Source organism: Vigna unguiculata, chromosome 3, assembly GCF_004118075.2.
Source record: "Vigna unguiculata cultivar IT97K-499-35 chromosome 3, ASM411807v1, whole genome shotgun sequence".
In the NCBI taxonomy this organism is placed as follows: domain Eukaryota; kingdom Viridiplantae; phylum Streptophyta; class Magnoliopsida; order Fabales; family Fabaceae; genus Vigna; species Vigna unguiculata.
The window spans coordinates 39,151,463-39,173,104 of NC_040281.1; the positions used below are offsets into that span (position 1 = coordinate 39,151,463).

General features: G+C 28.3%; 2 protein-coding genes across 2 annotated transcripts; both read left to right on the forward strand.

Moving 5' to 3' along the window:
• The first annotated feature begins 7,147 nt into the window (after positions 1–7,147).
• Positions 7,148–9,523, forward strand: LOC114177602 (putative pentatricopeptide repeat-containing protein At3g05240). Its single transcript, XM_028063016.1, has one exon. The coding sequence runs from the start codon at positions 7,212–7,214 to the stop codon at positions 9,180–9,182; it is 1,971 nt and encodes a 656-aa protein (XP_027918817.1). The 5' UTR covers positions 7,148–7,211; the 3' UTR covers positions 9,183–9,523.
• Positions 9,524–9,766: 243 nt separating this feature from the next.
• LOC114177140 (probable polygalacturonase At1g80170) lies at positions 9,767–14,223 on the forward strand. The gene is made up of 9 exons (XM_028062394.1): positions 9,767–10,085; positions 10,315–10,443; positions 10,513–10,683; positions 10,774–10,794; positions 10,912–11,119; positions 11,395–11,476; positions 11,845–11,953; positions 13,449–13,565; positions 13,728–14,223. Exons 1-9 carry the CDS (start codon positions 9,834–9,836, stop codon positions 14,016–14,018), a joined length of 1,380 nt encoding a protein of 459 aa, XP_027918195.1. The 5' UTR covers positions 9,767–9,833; the 3' UTR covers positions 14,019–14,223.
• Positions 14,224–21,642: the final 7,419 nt, after the last annotated feature.

Genomic DNA, 21,642 nt, shown 5'->3' on the forward strand with positions numbered 1-21,642 from the left:
CCATTTTTTTGGTATTAAAGTTGAAAATTTTGTATGTAATTTTGTTTGAACTTCTTATATATATCAATATATAAGAAGATTTCAATTGACTCTTATTTTGTATGCAGTTATTATATATCTCAATATAAAAATTATATTTTATTCTCTTTTATTATATGTATTTTCCTTTTTTGTATTAGAATTTGTTTGACTTCATTTTAGTCAATATAAATTATTTTTAATTAGAAATTGAATTAATTAACATTAATTACCATTCCATATAAATTGGAAATTTAAACGTCAATGAAATACAATAACTATTACTTATTAATTATTATTATTAAAATAATATAAGTTATAAAATAATTAAAATATTTTTCACCATTGTCATACTCAGAAGAATTTAAGATCAAGTTTTATGGAAAAATAAATTTAAAATGACCGTTTAAAAAAACGTTCTGTATTCCAACGCCTTCAAAAAGTGGTTTGAATTATCTCCAAATCAAAGTGTCAATCAGTATTCAAATGCATTAAATTTCGTACTGCTCGAGATAATGATGACTAAACTGCTCTATCATCTGCTATACGTTATAATTATTCAACTTTTTCATATTCCAATATTAAATACTGAATCACCAACCAAGAAACGTTTTATTTTTTTAAATTTCTCTTCATAATGGTTTTCACTTCTCAAGATAAAATTAATTGCACTGTCCAGAGTTATCATGATTGTTTTACGTAATATTATTATCACTAACACGCTTTGATTGCCGGTACCTCTCTTCATATTCAAAGAACGCTGCTACGTCTACAATTTACAACTTATCTTCTTTCAAGGATACTCGTCTGGGTTCATCTGTGTAGATCAGATTTCCAGATATGTATTGGAATATACATCATTCATTTATTATAGTAAGAGAGTGTCATGTCCCAAAAAAACATAATTGGTGGTCTTCATAATTAATGTTTTGAAGCAGAAAGTATCATAAGATGACATTTTAGGAACCTTTACAAAGCTTTTTAGAGAAAGTAACTATTGCTTTTAAAATAAATTAAATTAAAAATGGTAATACAATAAATTAATTAGGATTTGGTGTGGAATTTACAAAATATTACACGATATTTACTTAAATGTTTCGTAGTTTTGAGACTGAATACTTTCAAATATAATTTTCATGTTATTTGATACAATAATATTTACTGTTTAAGAATTATAATAGTGAAGTAAATGGAAATCATAAGTTACAATTTATTTTTAAAAGTATGGTTTACAAGGTAAAATCTAAATTTTCTAAATTTTTCAACAAACAAAATTGAAATAAAGCTCATGCTTCAATAAATATTTATTAAAGTTTAATAAGTTAAATCCATGAATGAAATATATTTGTTTGCTTCCTCATTCCACTCCCACGTCTTAAAAATTTCAGAGTACAAAAACGATTTATAATTTAAAATTAAAAGAATACATAATGATAACTACCAAATATTTTTATATAAATATTAATAGTTTCTCCTTTTTTATAGACAAAATTAGTTATTTTTTTAATTTTTGTTTTAAAAATAATATTACATATTACACTTTTTTGAATCTGATTAATTAATAATTTTTTATTAATAAAAAATGCAAATAAAATTATTTACTTTAAATACATTTATTTACCAAATTAAAAATTAAAACTTTTTTTTACTTGGCTTGCTAGATATGCTTTTAATAATTTTCAAAAAATACTTTTCATCTTCCAGAAATTAAAAGATGTTGAGGAGAATAAAAACAACTTTTCAGTTTCTTTCAACACTACTTTCAAGATAAAAATTTGTCTCTTCCAACACATCTTTATAATCAATTAGCATTAATTATGAAGAAACCAACAACTTTTTTAGTGTCTCAATACAATGTTATATTTGAATTTATTGTATTATAATTTTAAATGGAAAATATTTTAAAAACTCTACATACCTTCTTGAAAAACTTTTATACGGGGTCCAAAAATCTTCTCACATTCCCATAGAGTAAAAGTCATTTTGAATGACCAAAATCTCTAATTTTATCTAATCTAATATATAATTATATACAATTGCAAAGCTAACAATACTGTTTTGAGTTAATGTGCATTGTCCCAAAATATACATCATTGGTGGTCTTCATAATTAATATTTTGAAGTAAATATGATAAAATAACAACTTTAGAAACTTTTACAAAGTTTCTAGGAGAAGGTAGCTAATTTTTATAAAATAAATCTAATTAAAGAACGTAATATAATAAATTAATTAGGATTTTGTGTGAAATTTAGGGATATTACATGACTGAAATTTTTTGTAGAATCAAGAGTGGATACTTTAAAATATAATATTAAATCTTATTTGATAAGATAATATTTACTATTTCAGAATTTTTATAGTGAAGTAAATGCAAATCATAAACTACATTTTATTTTTATAATAAATACAAATTATAAAGGCATAATCCAAGTTTTTAAATTTTTGAACAAACAAAATTAAAATAAAGTTCTGACTCCATGAATTTGTCTCATTAATGATAACATAGACTTTTAAAAAGTTCAAAGTAGAAGAAAGATTTATAACTAACAAATATTTTTTATATAAGTATTAATATTTTCTCCTCTTCTACAGAAAAATTATGTATTTTATTAATTTATTTTAAAAATAGTCATTACATTTTACACTTTTCCTAAAATCTGATCAGTTAATAGTTTCCTAAAATTACTTACCTTAAATATATTTAATTACCAAATTAAAAATTAAGACTTTGTTTTTTTTTTACCTAGCTTACTGAAAAATATATTTATATTTTTCAAAATCTACTTTTCATCTTCCAAAAATATAAAGATGTTAAGAATTAAAACAATTTTCCAGTTTTTTCCAACACTACTTCCAAGCTATATTTTTTCAACCTCTTAAAGAACTTTTCAGTTTCTTCCAACCTACTTCCAGGATATATTTTTACGGCTTCTCAAAGATGAATGTCTTTGTCATTAAATAACATTAAATATTAGAAACCAACAACTTTTTGTGTTTCTCATTGCAATGTTATATATGAATTTATTGTATTAAAATTTTAAATGAAAAATATTTTAAAAATCTACCTACCTTTTTAAGAGAGCTTTATACAGTTTTCAAAAATCTTCTTAAATTTTAACTAGCTTATTGAATAAATTTTATAGATCAACACTTACGTCTTTCAGTATAAATCTAAAAAAAATATAAAGAATAAATGAAAAAAATTTCGTCTTCCAAGAATTTTGCATTTTGAATTATGACTATTTATTATGAACAATAACAATCATGATTTGTGAGACTCAATGAATCATGAAGTATCAATAAAACACATAATTAGAGTTTAAGACATTCACGAAATATATTATTTATCAATTTTAAGTATATAAAAAATATAAAAATTTTATATCATCATGTTGTTTTTTGAGATGTTATATGCTTCTTTATTTATCGCTAATGATTAATACAAAATGCAAAATCTTCTTTTATTAATGTGCTTGAAAACTGATTGATCTAATATTACTTATTATGGTTGTATTCTTAACTTTATATCAATTATGGTTTTAAAATATTGCATTGAAAACCAAAATCTTCTTCTATTAATGTGTTTGAAAACTGATTGATCTAATAGTACTGATTATGGTTTATTCTTAACTTTATATCAATTTATGATTAAATTTAAATATTAATTTAAGAATAAATTTATATTTATGTAGGATTAATGTAATATTATCATTTTATTTTTTTACATAATATTACATTACATTGAATTTACATTGGAAACTATTTTTTTTTCATTTAATGTACTTCGAAACTGAACTTTTCTTATAGTTGATTTTTGTAAATTTCAAAATATTAGGTAATATATTCCTTCCGTGTGTTTTTAGAATAAATTTTAAAATTAATTCATTGAAAATAATATCGTTTTTAAGTTGTGAAAAATTAATCATAATACATATAATAATATTAATAAATTTTGGATTCAAATTTGAAAACAGTAAAAGAAAGAGAATGTGATAAAAAAAATTAAATTTAACATTTAAAATGAAAAATATATACAAAAAGTTAATTTTTGTAATAAATACTTTAATATTTCTGATAAAAATATATAAATTCAAATATTCAAAAAATTTGATGACCCATAATGATATAATAATATATTATAAAATATAATAATATGTAATAATGTAAATATAAAATATAAAATATAATAATATTAATAATATTAAAATATAAGGTAAAAAATAAAAATTATAAAATTTTTAAACTTTTAAAGATATGGAAATAATTAACTATTTCAATTTCAATATTATTGCAAGATTAAACTGAAAGCAATTATCAAACTGAAACTTTAGAATGAAAGTGGTACTATTTGACTAATTAAACAAAAAATATACCAATAAAATTTAAATTTTAACATTAAAAAAAATTGTAAAATAGTGTAGGTTTTTCAATAGATTCTTATAATGTCTCTAAACAACTTTCAAATATTTTTAACTTATAAGAAAGGTTCGTATTTTATATATTATCAAAATCTGAAAAATGATAAATTAAAAAAATTTAATGGAAATACATTAATATTCACAATTGAAAACAATAAAAGTTAAAAATATGATATAGAAAATAAACAAGTAATATAATATTTAGGAACAAAAGATCTATGGTTCTTAATAATATAATAATATATTAACATATTAGTCCTAATATAATAATAATAGTAAAAATAATTAAAATATGGTGTAAAATAATAAATAAATAATTGTGAAATTTAAATATGAATTTTTAAATAGTTTTAAATATTTTTCACATATTTTTGACATTTTACACAAACTTAAACAATAATTTAAAAAATAATTTTTATAACATAGATATCGGTATATCATTACAAGTTAAAATTATACATTATTAAAATTTTTAAAGATATAAAAATCACTAATAATCTCGATTTCAATATTTTTTTTTTCTAAATTAGGATATATATTGTCAAATTTGAAATTCAAAATATATAATAATAAAGTTTGAATTTAAATTCTAAATTTTAAAAGCTATGAAATATGGGAGCAAAGTTAAAATTTGAAATTCAAAATCCAAAAAAATTGTAAAAACAGGACTCCAATAGAACATTACATTTATATGCACGATCTATCATTTGTAGCTTTATATCGTTTACTCTTCACATCTTTTGTATCGTCTAATGTTTGTATCTTTATTAAGTCTACTCAACAATTTCTATATCGTCCATCATTTTTATTATTAGAGAAATAACTATTATATTTTTCTACATTTTTACTCAATATTTCATTCAAAATTAAATTTGATTTCTTAATTTTAATTATCTAAATCTTAATATATTATTTAAAATAGTTATATATAATACATTTTATTAAAAATATATATAAATAACTTAAATACATTTTTATTATAAAATCAATTAAAATATTATTATTGAATTTTATAAAATAAAATTTATATTAAATTTAATTATACTTTTATAATTTCAAATTAATTTAATAAATATACTATAATTTTTAATTTCAAAATTCGATATCCCGTGCGTTGCACGCGTAAAAATACTAGTTAATCATGTTTCTTATATTTTTTGGTACCATGAGAAAGATACCATGTTTTTTCCATTCATAAACAAAATCATGAACAATTTGCTGAAAATTTCAGAAAAATCTGGATCACCGTTAATTCTAAATGCTCTGTAAATAAGTTTCACACACCACCATTTGTTCAATGTGGTTCTCTATTGGAAGGAAGCGTAAGGAGTGGGTTAGCATGTCTTTTAGAATGTGAATGCCATACAAAGGCTTAGGTTGGTGGTAAAGTTATAACATACTTCACTGATTTATCTTCCAAGCATGGTAAATGATTATCACTTTTCTGTATTTACATTGATCACATGAAAATTTTTTAAGTTGATATTGAATTTTTTTTTACTAGAAAGGTGTTGATTATTATATAATTAACATTTTAATAAGCATTGTTATTGATGTAAAGGCTTTTATATTATCAATCCATCATAAATATACTTTTATTATGAAAATTTATTTATACATAATGAATTGGAGTACATTATTATGAAAAAAATACTTACATGCTTGTCGTTTGTCTATTGTTCTGCCTATATTTTGACATTGACTTGAAATATTAAGCATGTACTAAAATATCCCATTAACACTTTTGTCTGAGAAAAAAATGTAAAATGTCATGTTAGTGTAATAATAAGGTGAAATATTAGTATTTTTATTTCATATTAAACGAATATATAAACATATTGAAGTTGTATTGATTAAGGTCCTGTATTCAACTTTAGCATATCAACAAAATCTTTAAGAAAAATTCTCATAAAAAATTTGTTATTTAATTTCTACCAATCTATCATTGACAAAAAGCCATATATTAATGAAATAAATGAGAATAAAAACACAGCAAACTTTTCATATGAAAAAAAATGGACTTATTGTAAAAAAATATTTATTTTATAAAATTGATTTAAATATACAAATTAAATTAAAATATGTAAAACAAATTAATAATTTAATTTCAATTTCATGAAAATATTAACTTTTTTTTGTCAATGTTGGAGGAATCAGATTTATAAATAAGTTAACAATAAAACATAATTTTTTTTCCAAACATTAAAATTTAAAAATTATAATAACTTTACACTTAAATCTTTAATGTGTGTTTTGTTTTTCTTTAAGATGAGTTGATTCTTCTATAATTATCAAGAGTCAATTTGATTCTGAGATCATTCAAGATGGATAGAAAATATATTGATCAAAATTTAAAGACAAAAATATAATTTTAAAATAGCTATTTTATTTAAATTTTAATTATTAAAATAAAATTAATTCCAATTTTTAATTGGAATGATTTGATATAAGAGTTTAAAAAATTTACTTTAAGTTAGATATATAATAGATTTATAAGTTATAATCATTTTAAAAATTGTATCCACTCAACACTCCATGAAATGGAGTAATCCGAGATAAGTTGACAGAGGTGTTTGAAGTAAAATTGACTTGTTTTAATTTAACGAGTTATTATTAAAAGGATTTACCATGTTTGTTTTGATGATGTGGTTGCTGGTGAAGTTTTCAAATAAAAAAACTAGAATCTTCCCATTGCAGAGTGCATGTTGTGAGTTACTCATGGTCGTGTTCGTGTTCGTTTTCCTTCACAAAATTTTCCAATTCTCTTAGTCCCAATGTTGACTAAAGCGTGGTGTCAGTGTTGGATGAAAAAGCCTCAGTTCCTCTCCTTCCTCAGACCCATAACAACTATTCCACACACGTTTCTTCCCACTGATTATGTCTACTTAAAGAACCGCGAACTCCACGCTCTCATAAAAGGCAGGGACACCAACGCTGCATTCTCACTGTTCCACAACATGCCATTGCGTGACACTGTCACCTACAACTTGATAATTTCCGGGTTCCGCGAGCAACCAGAACACGCTCTTCGTTTCTACGCCCAAATGGGTTCGCTTGGAATAGGAGAAAGCTCGACCACGTTCTCCTCTGTTGTAGCGGTTTGCACCAAGGCCGCTTTTTTCAGAGAGGGTGTTCAGGTGCATTGCAGGGTGGTCAAGCTCGGATTTTCATGCAACGTGTTCGTTGGTGGTGCACTTGTTGGGTTTTACACGCGTATGGGGCTAAGCGGGGTGGCACTGGAATTGTTTGATGAGTTGCCGGAACGAAATTTAGCTGTCTGGAATGTGATGCTGCGTGGGTTGTGTGAGCTGGTTAGTGTGAAATTGGAAGACTTATTGGGGTTTTACTCTCGGATGCGTTTTGAAGGTGAGGAGCCAAATGGGGTTACGTTTTGTTATTTGCTTTGGGAGTGTGGTAATCAGAGACGGTTGCATGAAGGAAAGACGATTCATGGGTGCGTTTGGAAGGTGGGTGTGGTGGAATCGAACGTTTTTGTTGCCAATGCTTTGGTGGATTTTTACTCTGCGTGTGGGTGTTTGGTTGGTGCAAGGAAGTGTTTTGAAGCCATAGAAAATGAGAATGTTATTTCGTGGAACTCGTTGGTTTATGTTTATGCTGAAAACAGTTTGTTGTGTGAGGCTTTGGAGGTGTTTAGTGTCATGCAGTTGTGGGGGCGAAGGCCATCAATTCGTTCGTTGGTGGGTTTTTTGAATTTATGCAGTAGAAGTGGAGAGCTTTGTTTTGGAAAGCAGGTACATTGTCTTGTAATGAAGATGGGTTTTGATGAAGGGAGTGTGCATGTTCAGTCTGCTTTGATTGATATGTATGGAAAGTGCAGAGACATTGAGGGTTCTGTGGCTGTATTTGAATGCCTTCCCAAGAGAACTTTGGAGTGTTTCAACTCATTGATGACCTCTTTGTCTCATTGTGAAGCCGTTGAGGACATGGTTGAATTGCTTCGTTTAATGGTCGATGAGGGTCTTGTGCCGGATGAAGTAACCATATCAACCACGCTGAAGGCATTGTCAGTGTCTGCTTTATCAAGTTTTACAAGTTTCCAGTCACTGCATTGTTATGCATTAAAATCTGGACTTGGAGGAGATGCTGCAGTTGCCTGTTCCCTCATGGATGCATACTCAAGATGCGGGCATGTGGATCTTTCTCATCGAATTTTCGAGAGTCTTCCTTCTCCAAGTGCTATTTGCTTCACATCCATGATCAATGCGTATGCTCGAAATGGAATGGGAAAGGAGGGAATTGCAGTGCTTCAGGCTATGATTAAGAGGGGACTAAAGCCAGATAAGGTTACCTTCTTATGTGCTCTAAGTGGTTGTAACCACACAGGACTAGTTGAGGAAGGAAGGGTAGTTTTCGAGTCGATGAAATCTCTACATGGGCTCGATCCAGATCGCCGCCATTTTTCATGCATGGTGGATCTTTTATGCCGCGCAGGACTTCTCTATGAAGCTGAAGAGTTGCTTCTACAGGCACCAGGAAAAAGAGACTGCTTTATGTGGAGCTCTTTGCTTAGAAGTTGCAGGGTCCACAAGAATGAAGAGGTTGGAACAAGAGCGGCAGAAGTCTTACTTGAGCTAGATCCAGATGACCCTGCAGTGTGGTTGCAGGCTTCTAATTTTTATGCTGAAATAGGGAAATTTGACGAGGCAAGGAAAATCAGAGAAGTTGCTCTAGCAAGGAAGATGACTAGGGAGATTGGTCATAGTTTAATTGAGATAAGACAGTGACGGGAAAATAGCGTTCCTGAATTGATGAAGCATTTGACACATTATTCACACACGATAAGACAAAATCATGTCAATTTGCTGAGCTGATGGAGATGTTTCCTGAGATAGTAAGGTCTTGTCTATTTGGGCAATCCTACAATCTAAGGGAAAGGTTTCCTTTGGGAGGAGTTCTTGGTGTGAGCATGCCAAATAAATGAGGGTCGGAATTTGGGTTCCCATGTTTAGTGTAACTAACTGGCAGCTTCCAAAAATAGAAAAATATTTTCCCCCTTTTGTGTACCGCATGTTATTATGCCTTTATACTAGTGCAATTTGAGACACAGTGGAATATGCAAAATAGAATCTTAGATTATATTGTCATTCACTTCTCTTTCAGGGCGGCAAAGTGGGATAGTGCAACGGTGAATATTACTTGTGACTTTTGTAATTGGTTGATGAGTAAAGCAAAATACTACAAAAATATTTTTCCTTGTACTTTAAGTGTGGGCATGTAGAAAATGTTGCACGTTCATCCACTTTCAAGCCAAGCCATAAAGCCTCTCCAAATCCTTCATTTTTCAGAGCTAATCTACGCGTATAAATTATAACCAAATATTCATTCGCATTAATCAAATCAACCAATCCTTGCTATACAACCAATAGGAGCAAAACATGGACAAATTTTTCCTTGTTTCTTTACTCGCTTTGCTCATTGCAGCTCATGGAGTTGCAGGAAGCATGATGTGTGACAGCATTGGCATGCTTGAAGAACTTAAAAGCTTGGAGTCCTTTGACATAGAGGAAGAACCTGAGATAGAAGAACTTTCTGACATCCCTTCATGGAGAAGCGAGCATGGTGGTAAAGTTCTTGTTAATATTGATAGCTTTGGTGCTGCTGGTGATGGAGAATCTGATGATACTGAGGTAACTTCTTGCATTATTGTTGTTGAAATATGTATTATATACCAGGGGCTTGCAAATGCATATCTCTTTTTTACTCTTCTGTTTTGCTCAAGAGGCACTTTCATTCATTTGACAATGTTGAACAGAGACAAATTGTTTTGCTGAGCTAATCAATCAGGTCAGGCATCATCGCAGACCAGACAAATCATTCTGTAATAATGTTTTGTCCATTGCTTTTCATGATTATCAGGCTTTGCAAAAAGCATGGGGAGTTGCATGCTCTACACCAAAATCTGTTTTGTTAATTCCTCAAGATCGCCGTTACCTAGTCAATGCAACAAGATTCAAAGGGCCTTGTGCAGACAAGCTCATCATCCAGGTAATCAAACACAAATATATAGATTTAACAATTGTCCTGTGATTATTGACATAGTATCTGCATTTCCAGATTGATGGTACATTGGTTGCCCCAGATGAGCCTAAGAACTGGGATCCAAAACTGCCACGGGTTTGGCTTGATTTTTCCAAATTGGATAAAGCTATTTTCCAAGGTTCTGGAGTCATTGATGGCTCAGGAAGTAAATGGTGGGCAGCATCTTGCAAAAAGAACAAGTCAAATGTAATTTTCGCAAAACGTGGTCTTGGTTATTTTATAAGTTTATGAAACCTTAATGATAACTTTCTAATTTTCCTCCTATGTTTTCCACAGCCTTGCAAAGGTGCACCAACAGTAAGAACCGCTTTCTTAACCTTGCTTGTACTCTATTTTCAAAGAGAAGGTTTTGCAAGATGTGAAATCAAGTTCATTAAATAATGAAGTAGTTTAACATTGAGGGGGTCATTGCAGGCATTTACCATTGATACAAGTACATCCATAAGGGTGAAAGGACTGACAATCCAGAATAGCCAACAGATGCATTTTACCATATCACGATGTGATTCGGTTAGAATTAATGGAGTTAAAGTGTCAGCACCTGGAGACAGTCCAAACACTGATGGAATTCATATTAGTGAATCAACAAATGTCATAATCCAAGACAGTAAAATTGGAACAGGTTCTGAACTTGTTCTTCTTCCTCAGCTTAAAGTTCCATTTTGCTGAACAATAGAAACAGTAGTATGGTTTACCCTTAACAGACTTTAAAACAAAGAAACACAGTAGCTAACTTGGAAAAGGAATTTCAAAAACACACAAAAAGAATAAAGAAAAATGAAAAGTGAACTTTACTCTTGTGCTTAGATTTCTGCCATTTATATACAAATTAAAAATGAAGAATACTGACCAGTTGTTTTTTGGCCTTTTCATCATAATCGCACGCAATATATTCAGGGGATGATTGCATATCAATTGTCAATGCTAGCTCTAATATCAAAATGAAGAGAATTTATTGTGGACCAGGACATGGAATCAGGTATCATGTATTCTTCATGCCCCCATTTAATTTAAAATTACACGGCACTCTTTGTCTGGTACATTAAAATTTATTTAGTATGGTTGTTTGTGCCTATTGCATACTTTCCTCCACAAAACTGTCATAACCTTTTAATGAACAAATGAACTTTCTATATCTATTGGTTCACTTTTCCCTTGTCTCTTGGACAAGCGTGAGTTACATGAAACATAAAAGATGATTTCATTATTTCAATCTGTTACGTTAAATTTTTTTCCTTTTCTTTCTTTGATCAAATCAAAGTTAAAATAAAAATTGTATCTTTTTCTGGAACACTTTTACGAGTAAGGTAGTTTATACCTTTTTCTAACTGTTTCTTTGTTTTTCAGCATTGGAAGTCTTGGGAAAGACAACTCAACTGGCATCGTCACGAAAGTGATTTTGGATACAGCAGTTCTTAGGGAGACTACCAATGGTCTCAGAATTAAGACTTGGCAGGTAAGTAACATTCTTAGGTCTCAAATCTCACATATAAATTACAATCCTTGAATTAACCCTACTCACCGTCACGGGTATAAGTTAGTTCGGGTCAAAAGAAATTCAGTTTTATTAAATGTGAATTAAGTTGATCACTTAATCCTTGAGATAGATGGGTTAAAGTTGAGTTGAAGATGGGTTGATGTATAACCTGCTACCATCAATTCTTTATAAGTTTTTTTACTAATTTTTGATAAGTCTTTTATTATAATTATTTACTATTATGTAGATTGACGGTTTGATAAATTGTTCAAAATACTTTCCAAATTATCTGTTTATTAAGTTATATAGGTTGACACTTTAATTTTTAATTATTATTTTTATAATAATGTGTGGTGAAATAGATAAACATTTTCATTATATCGCTGTAAAAGAAATGAATCGAGTTAGTTCATTTTGATTTTTTTTCAACAAATATATAAAATAAATCAAAAGAACAAAACATCCTTAAATGAGTTAATTGTCAATCTGTGATAAGTCGAGTTGAGTTACAAAACTTTTGACTTATAAGAAAAAGTAAATTGAGTTAAATAGATTCATTTTTAGCTCAAAAACCATATGAGAGAACGCACCCCTTTTAATCTTTCAACAATATTTTTATTTTCAGTCAAACATTTTTTTATTATATAGTATCATTGTTTTCAAGTAGATATTAATTAATTGCCCATTATAATTATTTAAAAATTTGAATAAAAATTGCAAAGTAATTAACCTTTTGGACTTAATTTATTTTCATTTAATGCTAAAGTTATATTTTGAATACTAGTGATACAATTTTGATTTCCAAATATTACATACTTTTCCTTCAAGACAATTTCTTTTACTGTAATGTAACCATATAATAAAGCTGATAATTATCAAATATTAGTTTAGTAATATTACTATAAATGGTATGTTAGTTCCATAAAATAATACATGTGTATATACGTCCATCAACCTAGACAGAAATTTATCTGACTTTAAGGACACATATGTAGTCAAATTTAGATATATCGGTTGTCAAGGTAATATCAAAATAAACAAAATTAATAGTATTATATGATAAATAGTTTTATATTTTTATTTAATCAGAAATAATCGTTTATATAACTTTTAAAATACTTATATAATTTATTCTCTCAAACAAATGTTAGTGTCTTCACTCAGCAAAAAGAAAAATGGCAATGCCTCCTAACTGCTTTGGGACTGAAACTGATTTAAGGAAAAAACAATTGATAATTTTATCATATGTGACCTTAATATCTGGTAACTGGTGAGGGATTCTGAAAAGGAAAGTCACTGTGTCTGACACATGGCGTACAAAACGATGCATGCAAATATATGCAGTAGGAAAATTTTCCCTGCTGGTAATTTCAAATTCTAGAACCATCTCTAACCTGCATTTGGAAATTGTGGAAAATAATATATATTTGAGAATGACTCACCGATGTTTATCTCTTATTTTGCTGTCTCATAGGGAGGTTCTGGATATGTTCGAGGGGTGCGTTTTCAGAATGTGAGAGTTGAAAATGTGTCCAACCCCATTATCATAGACCAATTTTACTGTGATTCACCATCCAGTTGTCAGAACCAGGTACAGTCTACCAGTTTTCTCTCTCAAAGCTTTTTATTTATATGCCAAAATTACACAATTAAATTTCATAGATTAGACTAATTGTAACATTATGACATGACAAGTTAAAGTTATCTTTTATCTCTAACAATGATCTTATTGTGTTATGAACTCTTGGTGCAGACATCAGCAGTGGAGATAAGCGAGGTGATGTACCAGAACATTAGTGGCACTACAATGAGTGCTAAGGCCATTAAATTTGACTGCAGTGACACAACCCCGTGCAACAATCTAGTACTTAGCAACGTTGACTTAGATAAACAAGATGGCACAGTTGAAACTTATTGTCACTCAGCTCAAGGTTTTCCCTATGGGGTGGTGCACCCTTCTGCTGATTGTCTCAGTTCCACCGACAAAATCTCTCAAGTTGCAGAGTCAACTATGGAGGAGGATATTCGTCACACTGAACTATAAGTTTCATATCAACCTCTCTAAAGATGCATTATACTGTAACCCTTTTATCATTATAATTTTATATCATATGGGGTACTTAAGAGGCTTGTTTTATGTGAAGTAGCAGTAGTATATGTGGAGGAGGCTTGAGGTGAGATCATAGACAAATCAAGGGATGTAATGGTTATTAAATAATTAGACATTATAACATAATTGATTCCAAAGAGACATCGAATTTATACTATTGATTGAGATTTTATCTTTAACAGTAGTGTTCTGTTCACATAGTGATGTTTGATGTTTTATGTACTCTTGTTTCAAATTTGTCACTACTCTGTATTAACATGTTCTGAAAAAAAAAATTTCCTGGTACTTGCAGGAAGTAAATATTTATAAATAAGTCCAACAAAAAATTAGTAAACTTTTCAATAAATGGTAGTAACAGTTTTCTTCTTTAACATTCATAAATGGTAGTAACATAATTAATAACCCTCACATCATATCTATTATTACTATATGGTTGCAAACTCTGCGATCACTGGCATGGACAAATAATGTTAATATTCGATTTCCAGACACTGCAAGACGACAAACATATGAATTCTGAAGAACAGTTTTTACATGCCTGCAAGTGCAAGGTGTTGACAGTGTGGTCCAAAGACCATTCAAAACAATCGATTGGGACAAAAAAGAGACTGAAACGGAAAAAAGACAAAGATGGAATTATTTCTTCGTTACTCTCTGTTATTTATTTCTTTGCCAAAGCTAAAAGCAATAGGCCAAGGGGTGGCATCCTCAAAATAAAGTTGGTTCTTATAAGACAATCGCATATCTATCATAGAAAAATGATGATACTAATAGAATGTGTTGTTGGTAGTGCTTCAAAACCTCAACTTTTTGAAGTCCCATGTTGTCCCAAAGAAAAATTATTTTGTTTTTTGTTTGATAACAAAATATGTGCCTTGGCATTCTTTTGTAATATAAAACATTTTCATGGTATGGGCCATTTTTGTTGTGCATGCTGTCAAAGGATATACTTTGTTTTTTATTTAGAGTTAAATTTTATGTGATCTTAAACTTATAATTTTGAACATGACTTTTACAATGGATACGAGACTACGAAATTAACTTTGTGTATATACAAGCAAAGGTTAAAATTTAATTTTATGATTGTGTTTATTTAAAATGATTTATTAGTTTATATGAAGTAAATTAAAATTATTTAGTATAAAGTAGTGTAAAATGACTATTTTTCATCGACAAATAAAATTCATTTAACCACAATTGTTGTAAATAAAAATATGATAGCAATTGTGTAACATGTGAGGAAGATTTTATATCAATTTACAACATTATTTGCATTTAGTATGTTGGACCATAAAATTAATGTAATTTTATTTTAAGTCAGATTTTGCATCGGTTTGTATAAACGATTAACATAATATATCGGCTTCATTACTTATTTGGTTGTAAATTTAATTGAAAAACTTCAAGTTGATTTTTATCTGAGATGATAAAACTACTTATATCCACGAAGATTCACAGATAAAATTCATGGTAGAAGATAATTGGTATCCGCAAATATTTATTATTCGAGAATAGTGGATAGCAAGTATTTTAATATTTGTTTATAAACGAGTAAGGTGCAGATATCATATTACATGTACCAGGAAGTATCCATCGTCCAAAAAAATTAAAATTAAAACTTAATTTATATTTTATTAAATAAAATTTAAATCTGATTTTTACTTTATTAGGTTAAATTTAATTAAAATTAAAATTTTATTTAATTTATTTTACATTATATTTCATAATTTTTTGTAATTTTATTTAGATTTTATTATAAAATGTCTTTTTTTTTAATATTCATGGATATCCACGAATACTCGCAAATTTAAAAAATCCACAGTATGTTTTAAAATGGTATATGGCGAGTAACATATTAAAATTTTTGTGTTGCGGGTCGAGCAATGAGTAAGCATTATCCGTGCCTAATCTTATCGGTTGTCATCCCTAGTCCCCACTTAGTTTTTTGTTTTTTGTTTCAACTAAGTTTAAATTTTTGAAAAATTGATTCAATTAGGTCCTTTCCTAAAAAAATTACAAATGACATTAATGACATGTCATGTGTCAATTCAATTATTTTAATCTTTTCAACCTTTTTTAACTCTTTTTTATTTTTGTAAATGTTTTGTTTTTTCACATGTCAGGTCACGTGGTATGACACGTGACACTATCAATGTCACACGATAGGACAGTGTGATATGTTAATGTCATGTGTCATTCTCTTCTTTTAATTCATTCCTCTTATATGTCTGTGTGATTCAATTTAGTCCCATTTCTATAAAATGGAACATTGTTGTCTATGTTTTAATAATGGCCAAATTTATTATTTATATAGATGTTATAATATATATTAAAATTAACTAAATATTTTTAGAATTATTTTTAAACCAACTCTAATGATATTATTGGGTTCTATTTAAATTAGTTTTAATCATATAAAAAATGGATTAATAATATATTAATTTTAAATACTTACTCTTTTTTAAATGAAACTTAAATTTATTTGATAAATATAATAATAATATGATAAAAAACAAAGTAATGTTGAATATAAAATAGAATAAAATGTAGAATAAATATTTGTCTCACTTAAAAATATGAAAATTTAAAATGAAAATAATTTAGAAAATAATTTTTATTATATAATTAAAAAAATAAAAATAATAATAATATAATATGTTAAAAATTCAATTTTAAAAATATCAGTATAACATTTATACAAATAACAAACTTAGTATCAATTTGGAAAGGGACTCTCAGTCAGCCTAACCTATCTCGACCACCAACCTGAGTTGGCCCGTCTCGATTGTTAGTCCATGCCGGCCCATCTCAACCAATTGTTTGACCTGACTTGTCTTGCTTGTCTCAACCATTGGCCCGAGCAGAACCGTCTTGACCATCGGTCCAAGCTGACGAGTCTCAAATGTTGGCCCAAAACAACTTGTTTCGACCGTTGTCCTGAGTTGCTTGTCTCGACGGTTAATAAACCCTTAATCTAGTCTGGCCCATCTAGGGATGGCAACGGGGCGGGGCGGGGACGAGTTTCGCTATCCCATACCCATCCCCGCATAAAAAACTCATCCCCATCCCCATACCCAAACCCAACGGGTATCAAACTTTTTTCCCATCCCCATCCCCACCGGGTAACGGGTATAATCTCGTACCCATATCCGTACCCGCGTTCTAACTACTTCAATATTAATTTTTATAAAAGAAAAAAAATTACGGTAAAGAAAACATAATATTATGAAATATTCAATATTAGGAGGATTTTCTTCGATGTCAAATACCTTAAAATAAATTATAATTGTTTACATTTTATATTAGAATACCAAATAAAATTTCATGTGAACCAAAACATTTATTAAATTTGCAAACTACAACATTGATGGACTTAGTTGATAAAATTAAAAAATATTTCAAAAAAATATAAAAGGAAAACAAATATTCAAATTAAAATATATTTTAAATGTTTGTTTACTTCAATTTTTTAAATTCTAATGAATCTATTTTTTATACACTAATAAAAGTTATAATATATCACTTGATCAAAATGACACAAAGAACAAATAATAAACATAATAATAAAAGGAAAACAAATATTCAAATTAAAATATATTTTAAATGTTTGTTTACTTCAATTTTTTAAATTATAATGAATCTTTTTTTTATACACTAATAAAAGTTATAATACATCACTTGATCAAAATGACACAAAGAACAAATAATAAACATAATAATAAAATTTTGACATAGATTTTGTATCTTTTGAACTTCATTATATGTTGGATAGTGACAAAAAATATTCATAGAAATTACATTAAATTTTTATATTGTAGTAAATAAAAGTTATTTATACAATTAAAGTGGAAAAAATTACAGTATGATTAATAGTGAGTTATAAAATAACAAATAATTAGATAGAATATATCGAAATATTATTCTACATGATGAAAATAAACAATAAATAAAAATATTAAAAAACTAACAAATGTGTGTTTTAGAAATAATTTGAGAGACTATCGAAAGAAATCGCACAAGAGAAATCAAATGTATAATTAAGGTATGATAAAATGAAAAATACCTTAGAGAACTAATTATTAAATTATGTTTGAAGTGGTTAAAATTAAATAGAAATATCATTAGTGACCAAAAAATTTGTCATTAAATTACAAATAAATTAGTAATTAAATTGGTCACTAAATCAAGTACCGTTTCGATCATTGAATCGGTCACTAATTTAGTCATTAATTCAGATAATAAATCAACTACTACCACCAACGACGAAAAATAGTGACTGATATGGGTTACTGACTAAATCAGTCACCATTTCATGTTTTTCTTGTAGTGAATTATCATATATTATTCCTAAATATCATTATATATATATATATATATATATATATATATATATATATATATATATATATATAATTTTAACCACTTCAAATAGAATTTAAAGTGAAAAAATTACATTATGATTAATAATGAGTTATAAAATAAAAATAATTAGATAGAATATAACGAAATATTATTCTACATGATGAAAATAAAAACAATAAATAAAAATATTAAAAAACTAACAAATGTGTGTTTTAGAAATAATTTGAGAGACTATCGAAAAAAATCACACAAAGGAAATCAAATGTATAGCTAAGGTATGATAAGACGAAAAATATCTTAGAGAACTAAGAAAACTTTTCAAATATCAACATATATACCTAATGGTTGAAAAATAACGATAATTATTTTAATGAAACAAAAGAGTTCTTCAAATTAAACAAAAATTAATAATAATAATAAGTAAAGAATTTTTTTTATATTACCTTAAATTGAGAGTATAAACATTCTCATGTGAAAGGAAAATTTATAATAAATAAAAATATTAAAAGTAATATAAATATTCAAATGTGAGGCATAATTTTTTTTTATTAACATACATCATTTTAACATAATTACATAAAGGTTATGATAAGATAAAAAATATATTGGAGATGAGAATGAGGTTCATGACAAATGAAATAATTAAAAGAAATAAAAAATAGAATATATATATATATATATATATATATATATATATATATATATATATATATATATATATATATATATATATATATATATAGGGGTGAGTTGATTAATTGTGAATATTTTAATAATTTAAACGAGAATAGAGATATGACGGGGACGGGTATTATGGCGGGTATATGTATATCTCCATACCCATCCCCATACCCAACTGAAAAAGTCGGGGATTCCCCATACCCATACCCATACCCAGTCAATGCGGGGATTCCCCGTCAAAACGGGGACGGGTTCGGGCAATACCCACGGGGACGGGTTTATTTGCCATCTCTAGGCCCATCTAGATCATCGGTCAAGCCCGTCATGTCGAGGTCGTTGTCCTGCTTATGCCCTTCTCGATCGTCGACATGGGCATACTTGTATCGATTTTTGACTCGTCTCGACCATCGACTTGGGTTAGCTTGTCTTGATCGTCAGCCCGACCTGTTTGGATAATTGATCGACTTTGTCGGTCCGACTAGACCTATCTCGACCATCTGTTGGGCCCGGTCTGTCTCGTTGGCCTAGCCCTTCTCGACTGTCGACTTAGGCCTGACCCGTTTGGATCATCGGTCGAGCCTGTCTTGTTTCTCTCGACTGTTAGCCCAAGCCAGAATGTCTCAACAGTTTGCCCGACCTTCTTATCTTGACTATCTGACCGGGCCGACCCATCCCAATCGTAAGGTCGGGCTGGCTCGTCTCAACGGTTCACCTAGGCCTACCAATCTCTGCCTTTGGCTTGGGACATTCAACTTGACCCATCCTGTTTCCATCGTCAACCCAGGTTGGCCTGTCTTAAATGTCAGCCTAGGTCGACCCATCTTGACTTTCGGCCTAGGCCGACTTGTCTTGACTTTTGACCTAAGCCGGCCCAAGACGACTAGCTTCGATCTTTGACTCAGACTCAAAGTTTTGTTTTAAAGAGTTAGTTAAAATATTTTAGTGGAGTCAAACCCACATTAGCTTTTAGTCCTAACCCACTTAAGAAGAAGTTTTGGGGGTTGGAACTTTTTTTGGTCGCCTCATTTGAATACCCCCTAAAAAAGAACTTAATGAAAGATAGGTCAGGGTTAACCTATAAGCTTTTGATTGACAACTCTACTTCTAATTATTTTTGTCAAGTTTATTGGTAATTTTAAGTGTTTCTAAATAACTGGTTACCATCATGCAACTATATATATATATATATATATATATATATATATATATATATATATATATATATGTGTGTGTGGTATATCCAAATTATATTTGTACTACAATGATAATAATTAAAGCAAAATGATCGGTTGTAGTAAAAAAAAAATATGATACTCACAAAACAAATAACATGTTTAAATTAGAAATTGCACGATATCACTTCCTACAACTACCTTGAGTTGTTAATAGATTCTTACTTAGAAAAATATTCTATCAAGAAATTATCTATAAAAGATATACACTTCAAAATACTCAACTTTTGTGAACCAAAATCACAAGTTATTTGCACAAAACTTTTTATGAACACTGTTTTAGAGAGAGAAAAAAAAACAAAGACTTTATTAAGAAGCTAAACTAAGTTTCACAACAAGTTAAAATTAATAAAAATAAAAAATTAGAAAAAGAAAACTATGAGCAAATTTCTATCAATTAACTTGTGCATATGTACTAATATTAGCTTTTGAAAAAAAACATTTCATTTTCCCACTTGCATTTCCCTCCTATAAACAAGTAATATAAAGAAGTTTTCCAAACAAATCCTTAGTCTATATGCTGAATAATATTATCGCCATTTAGATAACATCAACAATGCATTAGTTCATTTGAAGAAACTTGGCCCGAATTGAAGATGCCTTAAATTATTTAGAGTAATTTAATAGTGCTTTTAAGTAGTGGAAACATCACAAAGCGAGTACATAATGTACCTAGGAAACATCAACAATGCATTAGTTCTACTTTTTGTCACATTATATGGCCTAGGAAACAAAAAGTTCACCCATAACCGAAGATTCTAGGCCAAGCTAGTACACATTCCAAACGAAGATGACATTACTTAATATAAATTACTTCCGTGGTTGCCGACGTTCGGATCGGTTATTGATAGTGTCTATCTGTTATCTAATCCATACAAAATAAAATTTATTTGTTATTTATTTGTTTATTCATTAAATATTCGTTTAAAAAATGTCTATAAATTTTTTAAAAATTTACAGGTACATGTGGATATTTGCATACCTGCAATATTTAAAAAAAAGTATATATTATAATTTTTTTAAATAAAATTATAAAAATATAAAAATATAAAATATAAATTAAATTAAATTAAATATAAATTAACTTTAACCTAATAAAATATATATTAAATTTTAATTTTATTTTTTGTGAATAACATGTATACATATCTACATGCAAGAGTAGTATGATAACTACATCTAATTCGTTTATAAACGATATTAAAATAACTGTTATCCGTAAATAATAAATACAGACGAATAGTAATTATTTGCGGAAACAAATATTCTGATCATCTCTACTC

Coding starts and splice junctions, on each gene's coding strand:
- LOC114177140 (XM_028062394.1), top strand. CDS start 9,834: ATGGACAAATTTTTCCTTGTTTCTTTACTCGCTTTGCTCATTGCAGCT. Junction 10,086..10,314: donor GAGAATCTGATGATACTGAG/GTAACTTCTTGC, acceptor CATGATTATCAG/GCTTTGCAAAAAGCATGGGG. Junction 10,684..10,773: donor GCAAAAAGAACAAGTCAAAT/GTAATTTTCGCA, acceptor TGTTTTCCACAG/CCTTGCAAAGGTGCACCAAC.
- LOC114177602 (XM_028063016.1), top strand. CDS start 7,212: ATGTTGACTAAAGCGTGGTGTCAGTGTTGGATGAAAAAGCCTCAGTTC.